At 38.6% G+C, this 15,457-nt stretch overlaps 1 protein-coding gene across 5 annotated transcripts in view; it reads right to left on the bottom strand.

Annotated features, from left to right (window-relative positions):
• Nucleotides 1–6,144: 6,144 nt before the first annotated feature.
• The window catches only part of SPIRE1 (spire type actin nucleation factor 1), a 250,744-nt gene continuing 241,431 nt past the window's right edge, over nucleotides 6,145–15,457 (bottom strand). For 4 of the 5 annotated variants that reach the window (XM_087438942.1, XM_087438943.1, XM_087438944.1 and 1 more), the window contains 5 exons: nucleotides 13,000–13,137; nucleotides 11,991–12,061; nucleotides 11,421–11,448; nucleotides 11,188–11,324; nucleotides 6,145–9,619 (listed from right to left, as the gene is read on the bottom strand). In XM_087438942.1, the coding sequence (XP_087295068.1) occupies nucleotides 9,364–9,619; nucleotides 11,188–11,324; nucleotides 11,421–11,448; nucleotides 11,991–12,061; nucleotides 13,000–13,137 (630 nt within the window). In that variant the 3' untranslated portion in view covers nucleotides 6,145–9,363. The remainder of the gene's footprint in view (nucleotides 9,620–11,187; nucleotides 11,325–11,420; nucleotides 11,449–11,990; nucleotides 12,062–12,999; nucleotides 13,138–15,457) is intronic. The other variant, XR_015554248.1, reaches the window with a different exon arrangement.

Below are 15,457 nucleotides of genomic sequence, written 5' to 3'. Positions count from 1 at the left end.
CAGAGTTTTTGGGTAATTTGTTTTGCAGCCGTCGATAACTTATACTTCACCTTATACTAAATTTGTACAATCACCTTCTAACTGGTCTCCATTTCATTCTGTTCCATGTCTTGTTGTCAAATTACTTGAAAACAATCCTGTCATAACTTTCTTTGATTAACAAGCTGGAGAGGTTTCTCATTCCTTTTTGGAAAAAGTCAAAACCAAGGTCTAGGCATTGGCCCAGATGATTCCAATGCAGGTGGTCATCAGGTTGCACTTTGGGAAATACTGGGTCCTCTTCCTCTGAACCCACTTTAAAATCTACTTCCATAAAGCTGTCCTTGACTGACACCAGCTCACAGGTTACTGTAAATTCCTAGAGGTTTATATTGCCTTGGACTATTTTTTTTTTAACTGTTCACATATGTATTTGTTTAAAGTACACTGCTTTAGAGTACCCAGCCTTGAACCAGTTTCAAGTTCTCCAGGAGCCAAGGTGAGACGTTCTGTTTTGCGTGCACAGTTCTGGGCATTCATTAAGTACTTTGGTGAATTGAGGACTGGGCTCAGAATCACAGCAGTTAGTAGGAAAAGCAGCTGGAAATGCAGCAGGTTACGAGTACAGCTTTGGAAGTGGAGAGAACTCAGGTTTGATGCTGGGCTACTGGTTTGACCTTGGGCAAATGACCACCTTGCTGTGGTCACGTGCTGTATAATCACATTTCGGTCAACAACAGACTGCATATACAACGGTGGTCCCATAAGTACCGTATAGCCTAGGTGAGTATAGGCTACACCATCTAGGTTTGTGTAAGTACACTCTATGACGTTTGCACATCAGAACGTATCCCACCGTTAAGTGACACATGACTATATTTCAGTTTCTCATCTATAAAAGAGGATATGAATAGCACATACTTCAGAGTTGAGTATCAAAGAAGATAATGTGGCTGAGAGTGCTTAACTCAGTATCTGATACAGAATAAGTGCTCAATAACTGGTAGCAATTATTAGCTACTGAAAATCAGCAAAATATTTTTTAAATTATGTATTAATAGTAACACACAGCACAGACTAATATCATATATATGAATACCTAATATCATATCTGCATATATTTCCTTTTATTGGTCAAATTGTTTTAATATGACAAATTCGAAATAGTTTAATATTTTTTATTTTTTAGTTGGCACATCAATTTTAATCAAAATGCTATGATTGATTACTACTAAGAGTTAACTACCATACCGTAAAAGAGTCAAGTAGTAAGAAGTTAGAGAGTAAGAACTCAGTACTGATAAACGCATAATTTGCATTTTTGTAGCAGCTTTGATTATAGGTCTCCAAGGTCTGTATACATCTGCATATCAATCTGTTAATGGGAAAAAGCTGGGTCAGGAGGCAGGGCTGTGCAAGGTGACTCCACTGAGTAGCTCTGGAAGCGGAAGGGCGCCAGAGAGGAACATGGATGAGTGGCGTTTACAAGAGTGGGGTAGGAAACCCAGACTGGCAAGTAGGGTTTCTGGGAGCTCCAGGTCAAACGTGTTAATGGCATGAGCTGCTGACTCAAGCTTCTCTATTCTAATTAGCTACTTCAGGGCTGCAGTGATTTGTTGTACTCCTAACTTAAAGGAAAAACATAAGGGCTGTATGTGGCATTTATCTGTTAGAGAGCATGGATAATCCACTACGTCAACTGTTTTGAAGACATGTTTCTATCTTTGTATTTCTCTCTCTCTTTGTATATCTCTTATTCTCATTTCCATATTGAACCTGCTCATTCATTAATTCACTCCACAAACATTTATTGAGCACCTGTTACATGCCAGATATTTTTCCAGAAACTGGGGATGTGGTAGTAAAGAAGTCTGACAAAGGTCCGGGTCTTCATGGAACAATGTAGTAGGTTAAGTGCTAAATGCAATGGAGAAAAAGAAAATGCAGAAGGGAGAAAGGAGTAGGAAGTGTTACAGAGAGATAGGAGAATTAAGAGGCTATTTAAGGCAGCCACTGGGAAAGGAGAGTAGGTGCCTTCTGTAGAGCCACATTAGGCAGAACCAGGGAGTAACAATGGGAGTAAATTACATAAGGGCTGAATTTCCCAACTATTAGACCTGTTCAATGACAGAAACTCGCAGAGAGTAGGTGTCTGCCTGGTCCTGAACATGTTTAAAAGAGCTGAGAGCTTGCCATTGGCTGGAGGGTGGACTGAATGGCTTCTTGGGTCACTTCCAGTTATGAAAGTCAACAGTAGAGATCAATTTGGTGAAGCGAGCTCAGGCAGTGATGAGGTCTACAACACTGAGGGCCAAAGAGACAAGCTTCTTGGCTAGGGATCCCATTACTACTCATGAGAGGTGTATATACTGGGGACTGCCTGTAGCTGTGCTAAGTATTTCTTTGACCAAGCTGGATGACAAGAGTTCTCTGTATTTTTGTTTCCTTCTAATGCAATTTTATTTATTTATTTATTTATTTTTTTAAAGGGTTGTACTAGTATACATTTCTTTTTTTTTTTTTTAAAGGTTTTATTTATTTTATTTTTCCCCCCGAAGCCCCAGTGGATAGTTGTATGCCGTAGCTGCACATCCTTCTAGTTGCTGTATGCGGGACTCGGCCTCAGGATGAACGGAGAAGTGGTGCCTCGATGCGCACCCGGGATCCGAACCCGGGCCACCAGCATCGCAGCGCGCGCACTTAACCACCAAGCCACAGGGCTGGCCCCCTTCTAATGCAATTTAAATAGTCTGTAATATGTAGTTGCCCCTATAGTTACTTGCTTCTCTTTACGTCTCCAACGGAATACACATCACACTGTGGGAAGAGACTTACCGAGAGAGACAAGCTCTTTCCGTTGCGCAGCGCTGGGAGATGAACCACCAGTAAGCGGATGTTGCTGATGCCAAACAGCTGGTGCAAAGGGGTTTGTTTTCTGTCTGTTTTTAATATATGTCAACTCATCTTTCTGCCGTTTTTCTTTTTAATTTTGGGAGAAGGACTCAGGTTCTTTATAGCAATTAGTAAAGCTGAATTTGCCTCCCCACGTTTAAAATAAATGCAGCAGGGCCGGCCCCGTGGCTTAGCGGTTAAGTGCGTGCACTCCGCTGCTGGCGGCCTGGGTTCGGATCCCGGTTGAGCACCGACGCACGGCTTCTCCGGCCATGCTGAGGCCGCGTCCCACATACAGCAACTAGAAGGATGTGCAACTATGACATACAACTATCTGCTGGGGCTTTGGGGGAAAAAAGGAGGAGGATTGGCAATAGATGTTAGCTCAGAGCCGGTCTTCCTCAGCAAAAAGAGGAGGATTAGCATGGATGTTAGCTCAGGGCTGATCTTCCTCGGAAAAAAAAAAAAATGCAGCATATTTTGCACTTTTTCTTGCATTCATGTAACATACATAAGCAGGTTTGTCATCCACACAGAGAAATAATTTAGAAAAAGTATCAGTCATTTCACTTTCACCTCAGTAAAAGGGCTGGCTTGGATGCACAAAGATTTTCTTAATTTCTCATTACATTTGACTCAAGTTCTCAGTTATTTACTGGTCTGTGTAATACTGGTTGTTTGATCGAGTGTGTTCTCTCTCTCTTCTGGTTAAAAGTGACCTAAGAGACCACTTTGACCAATACCCTTGTTTTAAAATTGAAGAACTTGAAGTCCATAAATGTTAAGGAACTTTCCCAACGTCAGACAGCTGTTTTGCTGCCAAGCTGAAGCCTAGTTTAGTTAGAACCATTTCAGATACTGGAAACCGGGTGTTGCTGAAAGAATCTGCTTCGCTAATTACAGACGGTGTTTTTTCAGTTGTCAGGATGAAAGCTCTCGGGTCCTAAAAAGTCCTTTTTGCTAGTGAACACCATTTTGCTAGTGAACACCATTTTGCTAGTGAACACCATTTTGCTAGTGAACACCATTTTGGAACAGAGTGACATCCAGTTTACTATGAAGGTGTGTCTGCCACTGGCTACACCTGGAGGACTATTGTAGGCTGTCAGAGGAGTCACTTGGAGGTGGGAGTGTCCAGCTGTTTACACCCACAGTGCTTAGTCCAAGCTTATATTCTGTGGATCTCACTTCTGACATGACCTTAAGATTGTGGTAGGATGACCTGAGGGGCTTTTTATCTTGTCATGGTCCCTTCCTTGGCGGGCAAGCTGAAATCTTAGGCTTCTTTTCTCTTTGGGATGTCTAAGATCAAAGTTTCTTCCCTTTAAAAGTAGAACTTATTCTGTCTTCTGTTTACATGTTTAGGTTGTATACCACAGTGGCTGCCTTGTTCAGAAGATTTACCTGTGCAGAATCGTGCTGTTCCTTCTCTTTCTCCCACAGGCTTTCCTATAGCTTTTATACTGTTTGCTTAGCAACTTGATATTCAGGTCAGCTCTACAGAAATCCTCAATCCCTCTTTGGCATTTCCACTCTCTGAAACACTGTTGCTCCTGGGAGGAGTTGGGATGTGACCTTCTCTGCTGTGTCACTCTAGGGAAAGGGACTGGGGGGGTAGGTAGGTCAGGAAACAACAGATGATTCTTGCAGTGACAAGGGAACTCCAAGGCAAAGATGAATATATAGAAGGGCAAGCTTGCTCAAGGCTGCCCCTCCTTGCTAGCCACACCTGAGAGAAGGGAGCTCTCCTTTTTCTTCAATTCACAGATGATCAGATTTATTAGAGCAGCTTGCAAGAGCATTCCTAGCACACAACCCCGTCTGGCCTTCTAGGCGGCAAAAGAAATCTGAACACTAAGTTGTGTCAAACTTGGCATAGGTTCAAACATCCACATGATTCTTTAGCTCTTAAGCCCCAGGGACATAAAGGAACTTCTTGATGCTCCATTTTTCAAGGGCCCACTTTTCAAGAGCTGTGTCATGTCAGTTCTGAAGACCTTTTATTTCCAATGCTTCAATACTGTTGTAGTGACTCAGATTCTGCCACCAGCATAAAAATCCAACAGCAAAGACAGAGCTGCAGAATTTTTTGCAGAGTAAGATTTATTCTAAATACATAAATTATATATCATATACATTTTAATGGAATGAGCCAGAATAATAGTGCAAATTCAATCTGCCAGGAAATTGCACCTGAATGTTTAATTAGGGTAGGAAAAAGTAGGTTCTTAGCTCTTAAACTTTTTTGGGTGGGCAAAGGGAGATGTTTCTAGACATGGACCTTTGGCTGACAAGAGGAAAAGGAGGAGCATTATAATGAATATTTGTGTGTGTGTGTGTGTGCCTGCACATTCTGCAGAGATAGCAGAACTGGAGTCTTTAAACACATCATATGTGCAATCAAGCCCTTTCCTAAAAGTAGTTCTCTTTATGGAATTCTAGAAATGATTTACAGCTAACTATATATCTTTTCCTCCACGGGAGCTGGGAAGGAAAAAGATGATATAGTTAAATAAGAATTACCCAAAGCTTTCCCCTTTATGGTATCTGAATTGTCTTATCTCTAGAATCCAGGAAGCATGAGGCAAGGACTCTAACTTAGACTGAGAAAGTCAGTTGAACATTTGGATTATGAGCTAGACACACACAAAAATGTCTAGTTATACACATCTCACAGAGAAACTTCAGTGGAAGGAGATCCTAAAATATGTCTGGCAAATAAGGGACTAGCTTATGTAAATGAATTAATATCAAACTCAATATTATGTAATATTTAAGATATGTAAATATCTCAGATGATGCTATTTAGTTAACATAAGAACTTTCCTAAGTTCAGTCTAGGTTTAATCTTCCTAATTTTTTCTCAAGAAATTTAAGTACAACAAGTAATTTTCTTATCATGAGACATTTTGGGAATATATCCCTTGAAGAATTCTATTTAGAAAAAATACATAAAAGCTTTATCTTTCTATACACAATTTGTCTCCATATATGTGACTTCTTATATAAATGTTATTTACTATTTATAGAATTTGGATTTTCTACCTTGTTGAGGTGAAAAAGGAGTCACGGCTGCTTGGTAAGACAGCAGAGTTATGGCGGTGGCTCCATTTTTATTTATTTTCTCAGTATGGTCCTTGTTAGACTGTATTTCTCAAACTGATCGTAAGCTGCTGACGATAAAAAGTATCTTGCCTGCCCAGCCTAGGTGCTTTCTGACAGCTAGTTACCAAGAGACATCACCATTTTACAATAGGAACTCAACACAGAAGGTATGATGGAAAGCCATTTTATTTTTCTCTAGATAAATTTTAAAATAAAAGACTTTAATGGAAAACATTTAGTACCGTCATGTCACCCTGAATGCCAGCAATACCTTGATTTTTATACACACAGGAAGCCATGTCAAAGTCCAGTCAGTATATACATTTCTCCACGGCCCTTCAACAGTTTTGCATGTAAAAAATTTTCTGCCATTTTGCTTTAGCAAATAGCAACATAATTTAAAACTTTCATATCTCCTATGTGACACCTAAAATCCAGTCCCATATTTATTAATACAGTTAGAAAAATAAAAGCCTTAAAAAATTCATGGTATCAGTTCACGATGCTAATCACATAATCGCTTCAAATGTAAGATCATTTTTAAAACTCCTACATAACAACTTTCTAGTTTAATTTGAAAGGCTTAAGACCTGGACTCTAGTAAGACTGTTAAGTCAATGTATGTATCAATTACTTGATTTAATTTTTATTTGCCTTGGGAGAGTTAATTCCCATTGTCCACTGAATGAATGCCTTTCCAATATTAATAAATATATTACAGTATTTACAAGCATTCTTATCTACTGTCACTGACAGAAAGTAAGCCATGGGAAAGGAAACAAAGATATCCCAACAGGGTGAGTTCGTGAGGTATCGGACAAAGGGAACAGGTGCTGAGCCTGGAGGGAGTTAGGTGAGAGTTAGGGGATGTGCGTAGGGAAGACTGCTCAGGTGTGCACATGAGCTCTAAGACACATCAGGCTCCCACCGAGACCAGCCAGCCAACATTTTTGTTGTTCTTGGATCAGAAGTAAATGCAGAATAGCTGGAAACCAGGACAAAGAGGAACACTACAAAGGTGTGTTATTTTAGTAGTAAGAGGAGGAAGATAGGCCTAAGGTCAGACTAGGCTAAGAATTGTAAAACTCACTCCACAAGCTGTTAGTGAATTACTCTCTGGAAATTCTCTAATTCAGTTGAGGTGTTGGGTACATGTCATAGATAAGGGAGGGTTAAATGCAAGAAATTGTTTTGGCACGAAAAAGTGATGCTAATTTGATTGCTACAATTTTAACTGTGCCATGTGCCCTTTTCTTACACTACTTTCGGCAAACTGTCTCAGGTAGACATACCATCCATTTGACTTTTTTAATGCACTTGGCAAACCTTGTTAATGCTGTTGAAGGCTATACATTCTAATGCTCTGGTGAGAAGTGATCATAATGCCCAAATCAGCCTATACTGTATCATAAACCTGAAGAAGTGAAGTCAAAGATTGAGATGTGCTAGATATTTGCCTTGTGAATGTGGATGAAATTCTCATTTTGGGGGTTTAGTTTCTTATGTTTTAATAACAACAGTAAACTAGTCATTCTTTTAAAAAGCACACTGTCTTAGGTCATGTCTATATACACAAAACAACTACCATTCCCTCTCCCTCGCACCCTTTCTGGTAGCCGTTTCGAGGCTCAAGCCTGGGGCCTTCAAGGGTGTGGCTCCCACCGAACCATCTGGGTATAGAGTTCAAATAGTCCTTTGGAAAATATTATAAATGAGATTCGCCCCATGTAATGTTTAAAGCTCTTGAGTGTTTAAAATAATTTAAACATTTGCATAATTAATAAGGGTTCTCTGGTGGTCCACTTAACATGCAAATACAGATGAACTGTTAACATGCATTATTTTAGTCAACTGGTGAAGTTTATTTCATAAGTATAAGTAATTTTAAGCCATTTACTAAATTGGAAATTTCAATCCATTAAAAACTACTTCCAGAGCAGTTTCGAGGTATTACTGTTAATCTAATATAGAAATGTTACTATACTTTGATGTGTAAAAAATGTGACTGCCATGCCTTTTATTAAATGGTGCTGTCATAGTGTTGACTACAGATGTGTCCTGTAGCTTTTAGGAAATTATTGTGCACGTGTATTAACTGATTTTCCAAACATTAATAGCAATTTGATTGGCTGGTCATTTCTAAGCATACCAAAATAATCAAGTATAGCCCATGGTATGGACTAATCAAGCTGAGAAATTTCAGGTGTGCAGTGCTACCCTCCAACCTACCTTCATCAAAAACCCATCCTACTCACTCAAGTCATTTACAAGGAAAATTTGTGCAAAAAGCATCCAAAAAGCCTATCAGCAGGTTAATATTCTTGTAATTTTAAAAGAACTAGACAATGTTCTTCTTTTAAAATTCATTTATAAAAATAAATAAATTCCAGTTTGAGACCTTAGGTACCAATTTGTGGCTCAATTTAGTTGTGATGGCTAGACTATAAAGTTATGAAAAACGTAGTTGAAAATAGATGAGCTCTGGCTTATTCCTTGCAGTGTGGCGCAGTAGCTGGCACCCTATTCTGTCACAACCCTTTCCATAGTTAACCAAAATACACTCAACTTCTTGACAAACTTTTGTCTTTCCTCTGTCCCGCAACCCCGACAAAACTTTAATTCTTAGACCTCCATTATAAAACTACAAGTAACCATAATACATTCAAGATAGGGAATGAAAATCTGTCACCCGCTCAGAAGAGGGATCCATTACACCAGGGCAAACACAGCAGCTCAGAGGAAGTGGTCTCCCATGTGGGTGTACAGCTTATTCAGATGTTCTGCACTAGAATGCAGGCATCGAGTCCCTCCTGTAGTCTTTATCTCAGAGCAACAATAATTTAAAATCAGTTTGATAGTATGAGCAAATTCTTCTGGGTTTTGTGCTATGAGATGGTAAATCACCTGCCCCGCCTCCAGGCATCTGGTGTGTGGCAGGGCTCTGGATCACTATGTACATTAGATAGGAACACTGTCAGGTGGAAGTGCCAATATGACTTACTGCGTAGAACTGTGCTAACATCGACACCTGTGTTAGGCTGATTTCTCACATGAGAAGCTTTTTGCCTTAGTCAGAAAATTATTTGAGGAACAGTAAGGAACTGAACTAAGGAAAAAGTTTCTGGCCTCCAAATCCACACACACACAAAAGCAGATTTCAAACTATTGTCCTCTCAGTGCAAATGAGCAATTGGCTGACCTGTCACATATCATCAATCGATATGAACACAGCATTCAGTCTGTGGAACAATGTGATGCAGCAAAACCCTGATCTAATGCAAATTCAAGCTGATTAAATAAAACCACGGCAAGGAGAGACAGTCCAGCTCAGTGTTCTCTCCCGCTAATGCCGACTCTGAACACAAAAGCAACTGAAAGGCACAAGGCTCAGATTTCATTGATAGTCCTTTCCGAAGGGCAGTATTCCGAGGGGCCTGGTGAGGACATATAGAAAGACTGTGTTTTCCTTTTTAATCGGGCTCTTTTGTTGGCCAACACCAGGCTACGCCGGCTTGAACTGATGATTTCCGAAATAAACTTTTTGCAGTCTACACACACCTCCATGGTACTCCAGTCCTCCATTAACTCTTTAGGAAATTGTAGTTCTTCATCTGATTTGTCCACAGACTTAGATTTTGAGAACCTGGAAAAAACCAAAATGTTTAAAACATCCAGTATTGTTTACTTATAATTCTACTGCAATACTAAGAAATTATGTGCAAAAAAATTGATTTGTTGTCAAAATATTATGGGATGGGTATGATTTAGTCATGTCATGTTCCTCCAAAGAAGAATTCCTACATGGAGACAAGGTTCAAAATACTTTTTTTTTTTAAAAAACCAGGAAACATGTTTTATTAAGAAATAATACTGGAAACTCTTAGCATCTCTTCAAGAATTTTTGGAAAATAGGATTTTCAGAGTATTCACCTGATTACCATACACATACAGATTGTGAACTTTCATAACTAAAGTGAAATAAAGTACATGTTGCTAACATCCTACTGATTCAGAAGGGACTTCAAGTTCTTTCTCCAGTGACTCCCTGTCATGGTTAATGAACATTAGTTAACTGTAGATGGTAGATCAGACTATAGGAAACGGAAGTAAATTTATTTTAATCCTATGACACATCCTGAAAAATTATCTTTGGGCCAGCTTTCTTGTCATTTTTGTATTTATCAAATATGCTTCCCCCTCCCCAACAATTCTCTCTGTTTGGGTGACTGATGGGATTCCAGAGAGCTGGAATTAATTAGACCATCATAATAAATGTTTTTGGGTAATTTTCTGAAATAACTAGGAAACATTTACTATTTTAATTAAACCAAATAGGAACGTAGGTTCAGAGTAAGTACAGAAAAGAACAACAGTTTATTATTTGCACTGCCTTGAGCCCACGATGACATTCCACAATCAGAGGCCAGCATGGAACAATAGTGTCTCAGAGCAGAGAGTCGAAAGCACAGGGGCAGCAGTCTTAGGCACAAGTTACTTGCTGGGCTCACAGCTTCCTTGCCTCACAGTCCGCAGACACATGACATGCAGGAGTAGCCATTGTCCAGCATTTAACATGAATGCCAGTGTCTCCGCACCCAGTGGGTGGCTGGTGCGTCAAACCATAACCATCTCCGCCTTGTCAGTGTGTGACCGTGCTGGCCTGACCTCCTTCCATCTTTCTTAAGGACCAACACTAACCCTACTCTGTATTAAATGCAAAGGGATTGATATTCAGGCAACTTTTTTTTTCTTTTAAATTACCAGCTCTTGGCATAAAGCTTTATTTCTGTCTTTACAATAGGAAAGGAAGCCCAAGTTATTGCAGACTGTTGTAAACACAAAATTAAACAGATTTTCTTTCAAAATTAAAGAAGAAAGATTAGACTGTTACGTGCAAGTTTTCAACTCCATTGAAAAGAAGGACAGTTTTAAAGATGACTTTCAAAGGATACGAAAGTAATTATTTTTAAAGTAGAAAAAAAAACCTATGAGATTAAGGGTATCCTTCAAGTAGCTCACCATTATCCCTTGACAAGTTACCTTTGGGAAGTTTTGGAGATTCATGTGCAAGTCATAACTATATTACAACCAACCAACTCACCAATCAACCCAAATTCCCTTGACTCAAAACCCTACCACGTCACCACAGTCCTCAAGAATAAGGAGCATTCTTCTTTTACGAAGTTATGTTCTGTAATGCCCCTCGCTCACCTGGCAATGCTCCGAAGTGGCCGATGGTGGCCAGTGGAGGGTTTTTCTGGCCTCATACAACTTTCCCCTCTTTGCAAGGCAGAAGGTCCCAATGAAAAGATAGGAAGAGTGGAGTATGGCTTGGAGGGCAGCCGCATCTATTAACCCAAATAAAACTGAGAATGAGCAGTACTGTTAAAGAGGCAGAGTCATTGAAATTAACACAAGTTATAATTTCACCAAGCTTAGCTTACCTTTTTGCAACACTGTGAGCACACCGGCCTGTATACAAAATCAGAAGTATTACTTGGCATGATACCATGGATGCGACTGGAGAGTTAGAGAAGCCAATGGCTACCTGGTTGTGAATTTCTACAATAAACTGCAAAAACTCTCTGGTTCTTCTATCAGAATATAACAAACTGATACAACTGTGGATTGCCAAAAAGACAATCAATCTGTAAAACCTAACTCTTACACTGTTTCCTATAAAAGGATCAAGTTACATCTGTTTGGAATTTTCTTATTTGTCCTTCCAGGGATCACATGATAATCACATCTATTTTTTTCTGTTCAAACATGATATATTATTATTAGAATTATCTAGGTTATGTAAAACAAATACATGCAGAGAAACATTTTCCAGGTTTAATATTTGTTTGCTCCACTCTTTTGAAGAAATCAGTATTCCTAACCTACAAGCACAGCACAATGTGATAACAGATTGGGTCATTTCTAGTATTATTCCTGTGTAGAAAAGTGATGAAACAATGAAGGTAACCAGTATTTCTTTAACTATTGTCATCAATTACAAAAAACCTTACCTCTTACAGAACTGACAGGTATAAGACCAGGTGAAGAAGGAAAATCTCCTAGTTCGGCAACAAAAGCAAAGCTAAAAAACACAAATTTAAAAGGAGAAAAAAAGCATCGCCAGTAGTTAATTTCCTAATTTACATGTTTGAATACACTTGACATTTATATATTGGGGAAGTTTAGTAGACAGAAGGAAGAAGGCAATTTAGAAACCCTGTTTTTATGTTTGGCTCTGAATAATTATAATTTGGCTCTGTATTTAATTATAATTTTATTTATTTATTTACTTTTATTGAGGTGACATTAGTTTATAACATAAATTTCAGGTATACATCATTATATTTTGATTTATGTGTAGACTACATCATGTTCACCACCCAAAGTAGAAAAAAAAAGTAATTGCCATCTGTCACTGTACACATGTGCCCCCTTACCCCTTCACCCTCCCCTCTCCACTCTTCCCCTCTGCTAACCACTGATCTAATCTCTGTGTCTATGTGTTTGTTTGTTGTTGTATATTATTTTATTTTATTTATTTTTATCTTCTACATGAGTGAACTCATACGGTATTTGGCTTTCTCTGTCTGACTTATTACACTTAGCATAATTTTACTTTTAAAAGGTAATAAAAGGTCACAGCTCTCAAGAGTCTCACCATCATGGAAGCAATCTGAAGAAGGTTCTGAAAAAGTCTCCTCTGTTTCTCAGATATATTTTCTTTACAAATCCTTTAAAAGTATAATGACTAAATACATACATGGTTTTATGAAGGCATATCATTATTTATCATGGTTGTTTTAAACCTTCCAGTTTTTGAATTCTAAGAGAGAAACAAAAACACTCCCTTTTGTGAGCAAAGCAGAACAGGAATTGTCTACTACAGAATAAGCCTCTTACCTCCTAAAATCGCCTACAAGTCCTGTACCATCTGGCTAGCAGACTGCTCCCTCGGGAGACCATGCCTGTGACTGACCATTCTTCTAACCCTGCTGATCAATCAACTTTAAACAGCTCTACCTTTCCTTTTTTCAGGGCGGTGTAGACATCTTTATATTGTTGGTATTTTTCCAGCTCTGCCTTCACCAGGACCTGTCGAATATGCATCACTTCCTCCACAGTGAGAGCTAGGCATTCCACTGGATAGCAGAATTCCTCCTGAAATTCAAAATTCCATATGAATAAGAAACTCCCACCCCCCTTTTCTGGCATTGCAAAATTGTCCTTCAGATCAGACCCCTGGTTAGTAGCTTCAGAGAAGAAAAGAGGTTTCCCAGTGACCACTGGAACAGAGCTGGCTCACTCTGGGGACCACATAATTTCTAAATACACTAAGACAACAGCTGGCAGAAAACTTCTGGGGACCATGTGAAACATGTAACTATTGAAATTTCTAATAAATGAAAGTTTCTCACATTTGTTTGGATATTTTGCCTCAAGTATTTCTATTCCATTAAGCTGAGCTATGTAATCTATGCATTGAAATCTTGAAAAAAATTTTGTTGTTCTAAACCAAATTTATGTCAGTTTTATCCTATGATTACACAAAGACATTACTTAGTGTTGTGTTGTATACTATATCTAGTAGATAAACAGCAAATCTACAACATTGGTACTGTTTTTAAAACTGGTTTGTGGTACCCAGAATAGCCAAAAGAAGGTGGTTAGTGATTTATACCGAGAAGCATTATTTAGTGGTAAGTTACATCAGCACACCTTGAAAGATCCTAATGGTATGAGCAGAACTGGAACATGTACCTATTGGTGCAGTTTATAGCCAAAAGGCAATCTCTACAGGCTGCCCCACAGTTCTCCAGATTTCTGTTATTACTTTTAAACAACTGCTGAATGCATAGTCAGCATTGGAAAGATGTAGAAAAAATTAGAAGAATTTTACAATAAATATTTATGTTGGTTGTCTTATGTTAATGGTTTCCCTAAAAACAGCTGAGACAGTTGTTGATGTAACTGATCCCACTGAATAAAGAGCTTCATACCCATCTGCTCCCCATCTGGCCCTGCACTTGATTGGTGGATCTAATAGAAAGACAGAATGGTCTTGTGCATTCACACCCTGCCAGGCTTCACAAGGGCCATTGTGGTGTAGTGACACTGAAACTTAATGTTCTCAGTATAAACACATCGTAATTCACTCCCACACACACAATAGCGCTGCTCACAGGCATTCTGAAATCAAACAAGCCAGATGAGAAAGCACATGACCATGAAAGCAGTCAGTTTATGGAGTTTTAACATTCAGTTCTGTCTTTCAATCAGAGAAAAACAAAAACAAATCTAGGTTGCAAACTTGACAAACATTAGCATTTACTAAAAAAACGCAGTTTGAAGAACTACTGCTTCTTACTAACAATCAATATAAAATCATCTCTGTTCAGGCTAACTTAAGGAAGGTTAAATTTGCTTAAAAATGTTTTGGAAAAGAATCCTGGAATTGGATTTTTAAGATGAAGAGCTTAGTATCTGGAGGGTGGAGGGATAGTTTTTCAGAAAGATTATATCATTTGCTCTAAGACGTCTAAAATACTTTTTAAAAAATCACCACATAATTTTCTCTTTCAATGGGAAAAGCTTTCAAAGATAACAGGATTAAATTGGCATGTCCAATATCTACTCTGTTTTGCTCCACCCTGAGAAATGAGTGTAGTGTCAAATGGGAACAATGCACTGCTTCTATGAAGGTTAGGCCATTAAAACTGTGCACTAGGTAAGGGTTGTTGGCTGCACACATCTGAATGATAGCTTTTCTCAGCTTTTAACATATTTCATAAGAAGTTTTCCTATGGTCATTTTTATTCATCATGGATGAGTATGACTGTGGTACATTTTCTGAAGGCTAACTACGTGACAAAATTGCTGACTTGGAACAAGATAATGTATGAATCTAGCAAATAACTAGCTAATTGCTACCTGAGAGATTTGTTGTTGTGCATGCTGGGAAGATGGCAAACAGTGCCAATTTAACTTGACAACTAGGCTGCCTAGGCTGGTAAATACTTCCGGTAGACAGGAATCCTTTTTATTTCCGGGGGTATGCTAGCACACACAATGAACCTGACAGCTTGTACTTCCTCTCCTCAGTCTTAGGTCACAAAAGGGCTTAGTCAAGCATACTTTCAACTTACTGCTTTGAACCATACGCAAATCTAGTACTTCCTAGGATATAATAAGAAATTGTGGATTTTTTTGTGTTCTTGTTCTTTTCGAAAGTTTTAAGTAGATTACCCTTTAGTAAAATACTTTCCATCAGGTCAAATGCTAATGTTTTAATTCTGGTGCTTTCCCAAGGACAACAAGACTTTAATGCAACATGAAAGAAAATAATAGTTACTAGAATAGTTTTTGTTATTTTTTTAATTGACAAAAAATATTAATTCAACAGCCCCAAAGCCAAATTAAACCCTAACAGATGTTGCTGAGATACTAATGCTCCCAAATGTGGAGAGCATTCAGGGCTTTA

This window comes from Ceratotherium simum, chromosome 14 (assembly GCF_057802395.1).
Source record: "Ceratotherium simum simum isolate JZ-2026a chromosome 14, ASM5780239v1, whole genome shotgun sequence".
NCBI lineage: Eukaryota > Metazoa > Chordata > Mammalia > Perissodactyla > Rhinocerotidae > Ceratotherium > Ceratotherium simum.
This window is presented reverse-complemented; position numbering and strand designations above follow the sequence as displayed.